At 44.2% G+C, this 13,955-nt stretch overlaps 1 protein-coding gene across 1 annotated transcript; it reads right to left on the reverse strand.

Moving 5' to 3' along the window:
• Positions 1 to 2,174: 2,174 nt before the first annotated feature.
• Positions 2,175 to 3,942, reverse strand: LOC102771092 (olfactory receptor 1G1). Its single transcript, XM_006771854.2, has 2 exons — positions 3,034 to 3,942; positions 2,175 to 2,261 (listed from the first exon to the last, which is right to left on the reverse strand). The coding sequence occupies exons 1-2, from the start codon at positions 3,940 to 3,942 to the stop codon at positions 2,175 to 2,177; spliced, it is 996 nt and encodes a 331-aa protein (XP_006771917.2).
• Positions 3,943 to 13,955: the final 10,013 nt, after the last annotated feature.

A 13,955-nucleotide genomic window follows, 5' to 3' on the forward strand; every position in this document is an offset into this window, starting at 1 on the left:
TAAAATAAGCCAGACTGCATGCTCTTATTTATATGTGGGATCTAAAATTGTTAAATGCATAGAAGCAGGGGATAGAATGGTGGTCACCAGGGCAGGGAGGAGAGGGTAATAGAGAGATGTTAGTCAAAGGTTTCAAAATTCCAGTTATGTAGGATAAATAAGTTCTAGGGATCTAATGTACAGCAGGATGCCTGCAGTATATAATAGTGCTGAATAATGACAATTTGCTAAAGGAGTAAGTTTCATATGCTCTCACCAGAAAAAAAGGTAATTATGTGAGGAGGTTGATATGTTAATTAATTTGACTGGTTATGATTTTACTTTGCATATATATATATATATACAGTATATCTCAATTATGTTTTATACCTTAAATACAGGGCGTCCTCAAAAATGTATATATACACTAACTATAAAAGCAGTGCTTATTAAAATACACTTTAAAAATTAATCTATCAGCTGTTAAAGTGTATGCTTTTTTGGGACACCCTGTATATATAATTTTTGTAAAAAAGAAAAAATGCTTTTTCAAACTTGTGATGAGGTCACTATATACTTCATTTACAAATATTTCTATTTCTAAATGTTCTGCTGGGTATTAACAATATAGAAAATTTGCTGTAACTCTAGATAATAGAAATAATTTTCAGTTTTCAATGCTTCTGGAATATAATCACTCTTACCAATAATTATATTATGTTATAATATGTTTATTAAGTAAATATAATAAAATGCTAGTACATTTGCTGCTTGTAAAATGAATAACAATATGAAACAATATTGATGCAACATTGGGGAAACAGTTATGATTTGATAACAATTTGGCAATATAGAACATGAGCTTTAAAACTGTCCATGACTAAATGTGACATACTTGTTTTTAAGAAAGTAGGCTAGGAGAATAAAACCATGCAAAAGTAATGCTTGTCAAAATGTTACTTTTTAATATTAAAAAATGTGAATTAATCCTCAAGCAGTACAGTAGGGCACTCTTTGACAAAACTATGGTGTAAGGGCTATTGGCACAGCTCAAAAAGTATAATTATGACAACTATGTAAACTGTGTTGTGACAGGGACATTCATATACAAAACATAAATATGAAAGAATAACATGTAACTTAAAAGATAGAACTACAAATATTGGTGAATATTAATTTAAACAGCAAAATATGCACATCTGTCAATTAAGGAGGAGGGACTATGGAGTAGTGCCAAGCTGTGTATTTCAAGTGAAGTAGGTACATTGTTACTTTAAGCTTAAGCACCCAGTAGGCATGGTTTCAAAGGTAGACTGAAATCTTCCCAGCATCTGAATCTTGGTAAGTGGACGATCCGGCATTAGCTCCCACAATGTTCTCCAAAAGCGTGATTAAAGCCCAGGATCCCTTGTAGTTTCACAGTGCAGGTTAGAGGCAATTTCTTCTCAGCAGCTCTTCGAGTGAATTCGCGTTATCTGCTGCTGATCAACTTTAACTTTAACAAGGACTTCCACCACAATCGCTAACTTATTGAAAAGACACTGCAGACTAGGAATTAACCCTTTACAAGCTTCCATGCATATCTAATTCATCACAGAGAATGCTTTACAAATATTAGTCAAATATCTTGACAACACAATAAGGTAGGTTGTACTTGCTTTGGAAGGTTAAGTAATAGCCCAGGGTCACACAGCTTACAAGGGGCAAAGCCAAGAATTCAACATGCTTCAGTCTAACTCTAGCGCCACACAGTCTACCACTCTGCTACCTTCTATTGTCAGAAGGTAGCATGTGAACTTGCTGTAAGGTAAGTAGGGAGCAGGTGAGCTGGCTATCCACAACTGACTTCCACTGGAGAGAGATTATCTGCAGTAATCGCAGCCTATGTCATTGCAGCATGCAACCGGGTACTAAAGTGAAATAGACACGAATGAAAACTAGCACCCAGTAGTCGCTTATTTTTTTACAGAATCTCATTGGTTATGGTGTACCTTGTTGTACATATATTTCCCCCAACTTTTACTGACATCGCTTTTTGGTAACCATGAACATCCATCAGCATATGATGAAAATGTTGGCCTGAGATGATCTTGGGAGAAACACAGGACAGAGCCAGGTAACTGTGGACCACATGTGAAGGTGGACCTGACTGCTAGGAAGAGAAGTGTGCACTTTGTTCTGCGGGCAGTATGAGGCTACTGGTGACCCCCAACAGGGTGGGCGTCATGGTGATGTAACTGTGCAGAATAGATGGGAAGGGAGAGACTGGAGACTGAGAACTTCTAGGAGGGGTGTCAATCATTCAGGTAAGAAATGATGAAGTGTCCATAAAATCACTCTTTCCTGGCCCCTAACTTTATGATTACAATCAAGCCAATGGTGTACAACACGTATTAACGGTGTCAGGTATCATGCCAAGTGGTAAGCATGAGAACTGCAAAGATGAAATTGACTTGGGAAAGTTTTCCCAAAAATAAAAATTAAGTTTTCACATGAAATTGAAGATGTTAAGAGGAGTGGGGTCTTGGATGCTTAGCAAAATATCGCAGTAGGTCTATCTATATACTCATCAGGTCCTTCCAAGTCCCAGTTTCTATTCTTTCAGCATCAGGGCACAGACACGGGGAGTCCCAGGGCAAAACATTGTTGGTGGGATTCAAGTCATCAAGGTCACAGTGATGGGAAAGTTATCTTGGCCACATACAACAGCACAATAAGAAAATCTCTTATTTTTGCCCCAAGTGGCCCCATGTTGTTTCAAAGTATTCAAGCACATTATTTATTATAAATTTGGGTGGCTATAATTTTAGAACATTAAGATTTTAAGAACTTAAGCTAAAGATAATGGGTTTGTTCTGATGCACTCCTATAGCTTACTTAGTAGGCATGAATATTTCCAGTTCAAATCACAGGTCCTAGAAGTGAAGTCTCCACCTTCCCTCCCTGTCTTGCTCCTTACTGCTTCCTTATGGGGAGTGCAATTGGGTGGAGGCCCCCATATTGGAGGTGAAGTCACTACCACTGAAGGGAGTGAACTTTCCTAACCCAGATTACCTTTCTCAGGGAAGACTTGATGTCTCTGTTCCTCAAACTGTAGATAAAGGGATTTAGCATCGGGGTGACCACGGTGTACATCACCGAAGCAACAGCTCCCTTCTGCGCTGAGCGGGTTGAGGGGGGACTGAAATAAACACAAAAGGAGGTCCCAAAGAATAGAGAGACCACAGACAGGTGAGAACTGCAGGTGGAAAAGGCTTTCCTCTTCCCCTGAGCTGAAGGGATCTTCAGGATGGTGGAGAAAATGGACATGTAAGAGATAATCAGGCAAAGCACGCAAACCAGGCCCATGAGACCACCGACGGTGAAGATCACCAGCTCGTTGGTGAAGGGGTCAGTGCAGGACAGACTCAGAAGGGGGTTGACGTCACAAAAGAAGTGTGGGATCTCGTGGCCTGCACAGAAGGACAGGCTGTCCAGCAAGAGCGTGTGTAAGAGGGAGCTGAGGGCGGTCACGATCCAAGATGCAGACACGAGGCAGACACAGAGCCCAGGGCTCATGACCATGATGTAATGGAGTGGGTGGCATATGGCCACATAGCGGTCATAGGCCATGACCGCTAAGAGGAACGCCTCCAGCATCCCAAACAGCAGAAAAAAATATAGTTGCGATAGACACCCCGCATATGAGATGACCTGACTCTGGATCCATATGTTTGCCAGCATCTTGGGGACTGTGGTGGACACGAAGCAGGTGTCAGTGAGGGAGAGGTTGACCAGGAAGAAGTACATAGGAGTGTGGAGTTGAGCGTCAGCGATGATGGCCAGAATGATGAGGAGGTTGCCTGCCACTGTGATCAGGTACATGGACAGAAAGAGCCCAAAGAGGACTTCCTGTTGCTCTGGCTGCACAGGGAGCCCCAGGAGGAAAAATTCCGAGACGCTGGTCAGGTTTTCCCATTCCATCTGTCTGTAAGCACAAAGTTGGGACAATTGAATGAGGCTGATAAGTCCTGCTTTATGAACTCTGAAAACTAGGAAATATGCCAGTGTTGCTCTTCTAACCTAGATGGAATCATATGAAATCTCCAATGTTTAACTGGTTGGGACCTACAACAATGGAAGTCTCATGTACTTCAATGAAATTTTTGCAAATACTTGTACTTGGTGCCAATGGAAAGAAAAGATTTGTTTGTAATGGGAAAGAGGTGTTGTCTTTAAACTTCATTATATAAGCATCAGTCCAATACATACGTTTTGGGGCTAACCTGGAGGTGTTTGTTGGCTTAACGGTTGTGGTATTCGTGTGGACATTATGACATTAGTCCATGCTAAGTCTCTGCCCATCTTATTTCCTCGGGCTGAAATAGTCCTCCCTCTCTCATCCATCTATCTAGCTAAACTTCAGATCTCAGCTTAGATGTACTTCTTCTAGGAATCCTTCCCTGTTTATCCTCTTACAGCAAACGCAGGCTCATGCCCCCTGCCCCTGCGCCTTCCCCATCAGAGCATGTGCCACTCTGCATTGTGACCATCAACTGGTCTGTGTCCTTCACACTCTCACTGGTGCGAGCACCATTGAGGGCAGGCAAGGAAAATGCCTATCTTGTTCATCTTTGGAATGTAGCATTAGCCCTGAGCCTGGTGCAACATAGATATTCTGTGAGTATCCAGTGTGTGTGAATAAATAAACCCAAAGAATAGAAAGTAAAATTGGGTAGAGGTAATACCAGACAGAGGAAACAGCTGAACCCTTTTTAAAAAAATTTTTATTGTTGAACGTATTACATATGTCTCCTTTTTCCCCACTGCCCTCTCCCAGCCCCTCCTACCTCCAGGCCTTCACCACCCTGTTGTCTGTGTCTATGGGTTATGAATATACCCATATGAGTTCATTGGTTGATCTCTTCCCCTGCTTCCAAAATTTATAGGAACTCATACAACTTAACAAAAGGAAGATAAACAATCCAATTTAAAAATGGGCAAAAGACTTAAATAGACACTTCTCCAAAGTGGACATACAGAAGGCCAAAGGGCATATGAAAAAATGCTCAAAGCCACTAATCATCTGAGAGATGCAAGTCAAAACAGCCTGAACTTTTTTGTTACTAGTTCCTCACATTCTAGTAGCTTTGAGTTAATGGAGTCCTGGTCATAGGAATATGTTGAAAGCCTGGTTACAGAGACATAAAGATGTCAAACAAAGAAAATGCAGTCTTTCTGGGTGGACTTCTGGGAATGGAAGAGTGTTTCGGCTGAGGAATTAACCCACAGAATTAGTTTTCCTGTGCCACCCTTTCCCTCCAAAGAGCATGTCCTATAACTCTGTCAGCCCTAGTTGCATCCAGTACAATAACTAGTTACCAGGTAATAATGGCAATTGGTGTTTTATTCCCTCACTGACCATGGCTATCTCTCACCAAACTGGTTTCCTCTTGTATGTGGATATTCCAGGGCCTGTTGCAAGCTTTTATTAAAAAACCCACCAAAGGCAAAAGTAGGAAGCCCAGGAATAGAACACAATATACATCAGATTCTGGTCTGCTGAAGGTGGCATTGCCACTTGGTAGATAAAGGAATAGGGATTGAACAAACGTTGCTGAGACAAGCTAGTTAACACTTACGGGAAAATTAAGTTAGATTCATCCCCCACGGTGATTACTGGACAAATTTCAGGTATCTAAAGCATTTCATCTACAGATATAACTATAAAGCAGCAGCTCTCAACCTGTGGGTCACAACCCCTTTTGCGGTCGAACGACCCTTTCACAGGGGTCGCCTAAGACCATCCTGCATATCAGATATTTACATTACAATTCATAACAGTAGCAACATTACAGTTATGGAGTAGCAACGAAAATAATTTTATGGTTGGGTCACAACATGAGGAACTGTATTTAAAGGGCCAGAAGGTTGAAAACCACAGCTATAAAGTAACCAGAAGAAATTATAGTACAATAGTTATTTGATCTCAGGACAAGCGTGTCCTTTCTAACTAAAAAAAAAAAAATAAAAAAAAAATGCAATAATAAAGGTGAAAAAATTGGTTTCATAGTAAAAGGCCAACAAAAATATGGGAAGATGCTTTCAGCATACATTATAGAAAGAATTAATATTCTTAAGAGTAATTAATAATTTAATAAGTAAAGGACACCCTGCCTGTAGAAAAATGAATAAATAGCACTAAGTCACAACCAGCAGGGGCAGAACTGGATCTAGTCCCAATTGTTTAATTCTAAGACTTGTGCTCTCCACCCTCCTCATGGTCTTCATAAATCACCACACCTTGTCTGCTAGCAGCTAGAGTCCCCAAGATCACCAGGTTGTGTGCAATTAGCCAAAATGTGACTGTAATAGATGGCTTTTCCACCACCCTCTCCCAAGGGTCCCTGCACTACTCAGGTCCTCTGTTTATTAGACTTGGCGTTCTCCATACCCCATAGACATAGCTCTAGGTGTTAGCGGATGGGTTAGTGGGGTTCAGTACATGGCTGCATTGGTTGACCTTTCCCAAAACCCCCTAATGAGTATAATCACTTCTGTAGTTTCCTGGCCCAACAGCTGTTGCCTTTTCCACTGCCCAGAGCCCACCCTCACCTCCCTCACTCAGGACAGAAGGTCAACTGACTAAGGCAGATAAAAAGGCTTCATACTCTCCACTCCCCTCAATCTTGCCTCTTGACCATTTCTGGCTCAGCAGACACAGGAACCTCAGCCCTAATCCCCCACCAGCTTTTCTCTCAGAGCCCTGAGTCACAGACAGACCTTACTTCCCTTTTCTTTCTCCATTTGCTAAAGTTTAGTCCCAACTTTTAGGCCAGCTCTTGCCTCGTGAATACCAAGTACTTTATCAAAACATAAAACTCATTGAATGCATTGCCCTTCCTTTCTGAATGGGGTCAGTGGGCATTTTCCAGGCTTGTTATAAACTAAAACTCTCTTAACTCAAAACAAATTTATTCTTACATTTTATATTAGCTCTGCTGTTTTAACACACAAATTTTCTGTAGTTGCTTATAATTTTTGGCAAACTTAGCTAGGATGCTTTCTGGACTAGGTTCACATTTGAAAATGGAAATGAAATTTAGAGAACTCGTGTTTCTCACTTATGAAGAAAGAAACATCCAGAGGAAAGAAGTACAAGTTATAGGGTTAAAAACAGAGGAAATAAGGTGTGTGTGTGTGTGTGTGTGTGTGTGTGTGTGTGTGTGTGAAGGGGGGAGGCTGAGTGATCAGAAGATGTCTGAAACTTCTATTTCTGTAATTGGTCCAAATATAAACATTTTAATTTCACCTCCCCAAATAATATATATTTTGTTGACTAGTATGTTCGATAAAAATCTCTGAAAAACTAAACAGAAAGCCAGTAGCAGTGATTACTAGTGAGAAGTTTGGGGGTTGGGTGGATGAGACACAGGAGAAGGAGGGAGATTTTCATGTGTACCTTGTAGTACATTATTTTCCTCTCATTTTTTTGTTTTTAAATAGTTTGGTATACAATTTTATATTGATTATATTAGTTTTAGGTGTAAAACATAGTGAGAAGTTTAAGCCATGTGAATGTATTACTTATTAAAAAAATAAATTATAGAAACCATTCCCTCAAACCAAACCATGGGCTCATAAAATGTATAAAATGAAAGAGTGCAGAATAATGCAGCCTCTCTTTTCTAGAGATTCCATAATAGCAGACACATTTGCTTGGTTGAAGCCACATCCTTTTAATCTCTTCATGCGGTGTGGGGGCCTGAGTGTGTCTGTTCACGTGTTTGTGCATGTGTGTGAGTGTGTGAGGTCGTGTGTGTCTCCTGCAAAGGCTGGGGTTTGAGTGACAGGGATCAGCGTGGAATTATCTGAAGAGAAGTCCCTGTTGATTCCTGTGCCCTGGTCTCTTTACAGCACATGACTCTCATTGTCTGTAAGGTTTTATGGACAGGGGACTCTGCCTCTTTAGGTCACTGAAGCAGCCCAGTGTCATCATTGTTGGTATAGGACTACTTGTGCAAGATGGGCTCCCAAGTGTCTACGGGGTAGGATGGGCAAAGGAAAAGAAGGGAGAGAAAATAAGCAAAATGGAGTCATGTGTCTTCTCTCTTAGTCCTTACCTGGTTGTTCTTGCCAATTGCTGAGGGTGCTACTGGAAGGCTTCTGTTTGCCTCACATACGTCTCTCACACGGTAGATGGTCAGAAGAAGGTGACAGGAACTCCATTTAAAGGCACCAAAAGGAAATTTGCTTCATGCTCTGAATATGTTGAATAATGATTCTTGCCATCACTGCACCTGTTCAAATTTCTCCTTTAGCCTCACAGTATTAGAGGCGTTCTTATTTTTGTCCATTCTGAGGAAAAAAAGGACAAAAGCTCTGGTTAAAATTATGATCATGCCAGCATATGTTATCCTGAGAAACTACAGTCACAGAACACCACCTAGGACCTAAGAGCAGCCACATAACATCCCTGTTTCTGTGAGAATTTGCTGCTAATGCCTGCCCTTTGTACTTGTTCAGAGAACCCATGAGAAATGCATTCTTCTAATTTTATCAATACTCCTGGAATTGAGATTCTTCTGTTCTTAGTTATAGGTTGGGCCAATCTTAAGACTTGGTAAATTAGAGATAATTAATTCTATGGAGTACTCAACACCCAAGAGGACTGAGAACACTGTGAGCTGGTCCAAGAGAGGCTAATACATTAGGGACCTGTCTAAGATACCTCTGTGGCCCCTTGGGATCCTAGCAATCCACTCACCAGAAAAACAGCCCAGGTGGTTTGGTCAAGTCATTTAGCCTTGTGATATTTTCTTGGTACTTTTCAGGGGAGCTTAGGTAGAGGCCTTCAGCACACTATAAGGGCCAGATGAGGTGAGCCACTGTTGGCTTGGAGAGTACCTTACCGTCTTGTCTTCTTCTCGACATGATAATCCTAGCCCAGGTTGAGGCTCTATTGGTGCAGCCCCACTTGTACTATATGTTCCTCCTTTGGGCTAGGGAGAACAGAGGTAAGAAACGGCATTATCAAGGCAGGTGCCTGCAAACTGAATCCTGTCCTTGCAGATGTTTCATGAACAGACCAATGGGGCAGGTGGAAGCTAAAATAACACCAGTAAATGAAACCTCTTCTTTTCTACTGGAGAAATGGTCACATAATTACCCCTCTGCCTGAGGGTCATCTACTCAAGGATGCAGAGCATGAAGAAGCACAGAATGTGGATGACTTGGGCATCAGGTTATTCTTGGGTCTCCTTGGGACAGTGGCCAATTTCTTGTGTGTTCTAGAAGTGCTGGCATGAGATACACTTAAATCAGTAATCTAATGTTTTCAATATATTATTCCATTTTATTAAACAAAATAACCACATAGTTCCATGTTTAAAAAAAATCTAGTTTAATTTTTTTTCTTCCATGAGCAAACAGAATAGAGTGAACTGATTCTCTAAGAACAACATGTAATGTGACTTGGAACATTGGTATCTGATACTCAGAATTCGCTGACAAAGTGGAAGGCAACAGGTACAGCTGAAGGGACAGAAGTAGGGAAGAAAGCAAATGCAGGTGGTGCTGGAACTAGAAATATTATCTGTGCTGAGTCCTTTCTACATCACTTCCTTTTTTCTTAGAACTGAAGAGGTACAACATGAAGAGAGTTCGAATCCAACTCATGGTTCCTCAGTGTGACCAAAGATCCTTTTATCTTTTTTTCCACAGTCCCGATCTAGAGAGGTAGAGCATGGTGACAAAAGATTGCAAGTTATGTAAAGATTGGGGTCAGATAGCCTGGGACTGAATTCGAGTTACATGGACCTGCACAAGTTTTTTCAATTCTCCAAGCCCGAGTTTTCTCATTTTAATGACCCCTGAATTAATCCTTCATGTATGGAGCAGGTTCCAGCAAAGGATAAAGAATTAAACTGAGATTTGAGCTGTTGCCTAAGAGAAAGAGTTTCTAGTTTGATTTTAGCCAAAGAAAAGACATCTGTGGAGACACCCGTGAGGGGACTCAGATGTTACACATATCAGAGAAGGCTTTTAAAACAGCTATTATCGCCTAGCTGGCATGGCTCAGTGGTTGAACATCGACCTATGAACCAGGTGGTCAAGGTTTAATTCCCGGTCAGGGCACATGCCTTGGTCGTGGGCTCGATCCCCAGTGCAGGGTGCACAAAAGGCACCCTGATATTTTGCCTTGGGGAAGTGGGTAGTGTGGCCTCTTAGGTGGTGAAAACTTGTATGGCGGGGTGGATGAAAGCAAGCTGAAACCCAAGGACACTGCATGGTCTGTGTCTCCTGATGTGGCCCAAGGCAGTCCCGCTATTTCAAATTCCACCATCCCCACGAAGGGAATGAAGTGGAAGGACACTTCTTCATGGAGCGCTTCTGCTTGTAGGAGAGCATGGCTTCCTTGATGGGCAGCTGGTGGACACAGTTGGCCCCCTGGATGTACTGTGTGATTCTCAACACATGCCCAGTGTGTCCTGCACAGCCCTCCAGACCTCCAGATTGGGGAACAGGTTCCGCCAGGCCAGGTCTTAGAAGAAGTTGTAGCGATAACCCACAGAGCGCAGGTACCTGGTCACAGGGTGGAAACCCAGTGAGATGACCAGGAAGCACATGTTGCCCAGCCAGTTGGGCTTCTTGTGTGACAGCAGCTCCATGAAGACTCACAGAGCAGCACTGAAGTAGTGCTGTGCCCCTGCCACCTAGATCTTCACTGGCTTGAGCAATGGGAATTGTAGTGACAGTATCTTTGTATCCATGAGAGGATGGTGCTCAGGACACTCTCATGGGCCACTGTCACTGAAGTTTTCTAGTGAGTCATACAGCAGTTTTCTAGTGAGTCATCCAGGTCCTCCTCCACTTTGGGGATATTCTCCAGAGACTTCCTCCAGGTCCAGGTCTTCCTTCCACATTTGGACCTTGCATAGCCACGCCTTAACTTTCTTGTTGGCATCTTGTTGCCTGGTCATGAGTGGCATTCTTACTACTCCTTGGTGTTGTTTCTTGGGTTCTTCCACTTCGAAGTCCTCCTCCACCTGGTCCTGCCTGTACCCAGGATCATCTAGTAAAATTTAATATTCTACCTCAGAGTAATGAACACTCACCCCCCCGCCCTGCTGCATGCTGGAGGATGTATGGGGCACCTGTGCCTCCTGCAGGGGCATGGAGGTGAGGACTCCATCCGTCAGCTCCTCTTGGTTCTCCTGTGCGGAGCTCTGTAAAGACAGTTCCCAGTCACCAGGAGGACAGCCTCAGAGCCCTGTTTTGCTGGTTCTGTGACCCCTGTGACCCTCCACTCCAGACACACACACACAGTGTGATCAGCTCAAACCTCCACTGCAGAGGAAAAGGTGTGACAGCCTGAGGGCCTAGGATTCCCATTGGCACAGGTAAGAGACCCCTCTGGAGGCCCATCTCCACCTGCCTGCCCTGCCCTGGGGTGTGACCATGACAGGACTGCTAGGTTATCCAAGACCCAGCAGCCTGTTTCTCTCCCAGGGGTATGTGGGCTGCACAGGGATGGCGCACAGAGGTGGCCTAGCCAGGATTGTTCTGACCCTGGCCACCTTGTGTTACCTGAGGCCATATTCTAGAAAATGGCCAGATACGTCAGGGATGAGGGTTGAACCAACGTCGGCACCGTCTGGAAAAGCTCTCACTGCGGGGTCTCTGGAAGCAAGAGCACCAGTCACGGGGAGCACAGCAAGAGAACACCTTGCACTGGCAAATGCATTTGGCAAGTGAGCTGCCTGTTGAGCTAAAATGTGGTTGCCTCGTTAGGGGGTTTCAAGTACTATTGGATAGTGACCTCATACCTGGGATTGTCATCCCTGAGTCCCCTCATCTCATGACAGCTATGCAAGTAGTCCTGTGGGCTGCTGTCTGCAGACCCCTCTTCTCCATGAAACACCTTCTCTGTACACAGTGGCACCAGCACAGCCCTCTGCCCAGCCCCCTAGAAGCTCTGGGTGCAGCCAGGGTCCCAGATTTGAGGAGTCAGACCTGGGCTCAGACTCAACCCTTCAGTCTTACCTCTTCTTGATCCTGGATAAGTCATTGTGCCTGTCAGGGCCCGTCTCTCTCCTGCCTGCACAGTGGGTTATGGAGCAAGTGCTTCTTAGGGCTGTTCAGGCTCCTGTGGGGGAGGAGCTGTAAAGTAGGAGAACAGTCACATGTAGGTAGTGCCTCCAACCTCTTTTCCTTCCTGTTGTCACCTCCTCTGTGTCTGCTTTTCTTCTAATCCCACCCACGGTCATCACATAGTGTGTGTGTGTGTGTGGGTGTGTGTGTACGTGCCAGAGCTCCCTTTCTGGATCCCACAACAAAACGGCCCCCACAGAGGGAGGAACAGGCAGGAGCTGCCCAGTGTGTCAGGATTTCTAATTTCCAGACCAACTCTGTGGGGAGGTGGGAGCCTTGGCCTGGAAGGCCTGAGCATTCCTGAACTCTGGGCTCTGAATGTCATGTACACTGGGCAGCATCTGCCTGTCTATGTGCCTCAACTTTCCAATTATCCAATGAGGGTGTGATTCAGAATTGCTTAAATGTGAGCTCAGTATAAAGGGAGCCCAGTTCTCTCCACCCTGGGTGGGTTATGAACAGAGGTGCACATCTGTGGTTCCAAATCTGGGCTCCTTTTCAGACAAATACTGGCCAATGCCTGGCTAGGCTGGCAAATGCCCACCGTCTCCCCCATGCCATCTCCATGTCTGTACAGGATTTCACCAACACAGCCTTTTCCAGAGCCCTGAGGAAACCTGGGGGCACCTAGGACTCCCCTTTGAGGACACAGCTGGGTTTATCTCAGGCTCTGCATTCTGACCGTCTGTGATTCTGGGCAAGGCACGGACCTCTCGGGTCACCAGTTCCCTCCTCAGTGACTCCCATGGTCTGCAACTTCCTCGTGTGGTGTGAATGTGTGTCCTCCCCGTAAGTGTGAGTGTCAGTAGTGACTCCACAGAAGACGGCAAAGGGATCAATGCCCATGATTTGGTTACAAAATGGCGGTGCCTAGCCCAGCCAGAGTGGCTCAGGTGTCGTCCTGTGCACTGGAAGGTTGCTGGTTTGGTTCTTGGTCAGGGCACACACATAGATTGTGGTTTTTCTCCCCCCGCCAGGGTGTGTACAGGAGGCGACCAAGCAACGCTTCTCTCTCACATTGGTCTCTCTCTCTCTCTCTCTCTCTCTCTCTCAAAATAAATTTTTAAAAAGTTTTTTAAAAACTCACTGCCTATGCACTTGCTCACTCTGACCTGGGTTCTCTCTGTGACTCTCAAAGGACAAAGCAGCCAGTCTTGCCAAGCACTGGATAGTGAGCACTGTGGAAGGAAAGCAATCCCAGTTTGGGGATTTATCTAACAAGACTGAAACATAGATGTGTGTATGTGTAATATGATAAAGGTAGTTTATCCACAGAAACTGGTGACTTACTGGATGGTTATGGATGAGGGAGAGCTAGTAGTGTCAAGGTTGATACCTAAAGTCCAAGAGTAATTTCATTGGTTACTCTGAAAGACCATCATTTAATATTTAAAAGAATTATTTATACTGTATAATCAGTATTTCAAATAGATAAAATAGAAAGATACAATAAAGTTCCTTATTTATGTCTTTGTACTGTATGTGCATATATATAATATTTTTGCTCATGTGTTTTATATTGTACTAGAGGCCCAGTGCATGAATTCACGCATGGGTGGGGTCCGGCTGGCCTGGCCCCGATTGGGTGGATCAGGGCTGAGCCTGTTGGGAGGAGGAGATGGCGGGAGGTTGGCTGGCCTGCCCTGATTGGGGTGATCAGAGCTAGGCCAGCTGGGGGAAAGGGCCTCAGTCGATTGGCTGGTGGGCCCACCCCCGATTAGGGTGGGGGGGCTGATTGGGGGTGGGGCTGGACATGGGGAGGGGCTGTGGGTGGTGGGCCAGCTTGCCCCACCCCTGAATGAGGTAAGGGGTGCCAATCAGGGCCAGCAGCCTGGGGACCGGGC

The sequence above is a fragment of the Myotis davidii genome, unplaced genomic scaffold, assembly GCF_000327345.1.
Source record: "Myotis davidii unplaced genomic scaffold, ASM32734v1 scaffold2965, whole genome shotgun sequence".
NCBI lineage: Eukaryota > Metazoa > Chordata > Mammalia > Chiroptera > Vespertilionidae > Myotis > Myotis davidii.

What these genes read in the sequence shown, in the direction of transcription:
- LOC102771092 (XM_006771854.2), bottom strand. Translation starts at nt 3,942, where the DNA reads ATGGAATGGGAAAACCTGACCAGCGTCTCGGAATTTTTCCTCCTGGGG. An exon ending in TCAAGTCTTCCCTGAGAAAG is followed by an intron (nt 2,262 to 3,033) that starts GTAATCTGGGTT and finishes CACCCCTCCTAG; the next exon opens with AAGTTCTCAGTCTCCAGTCT.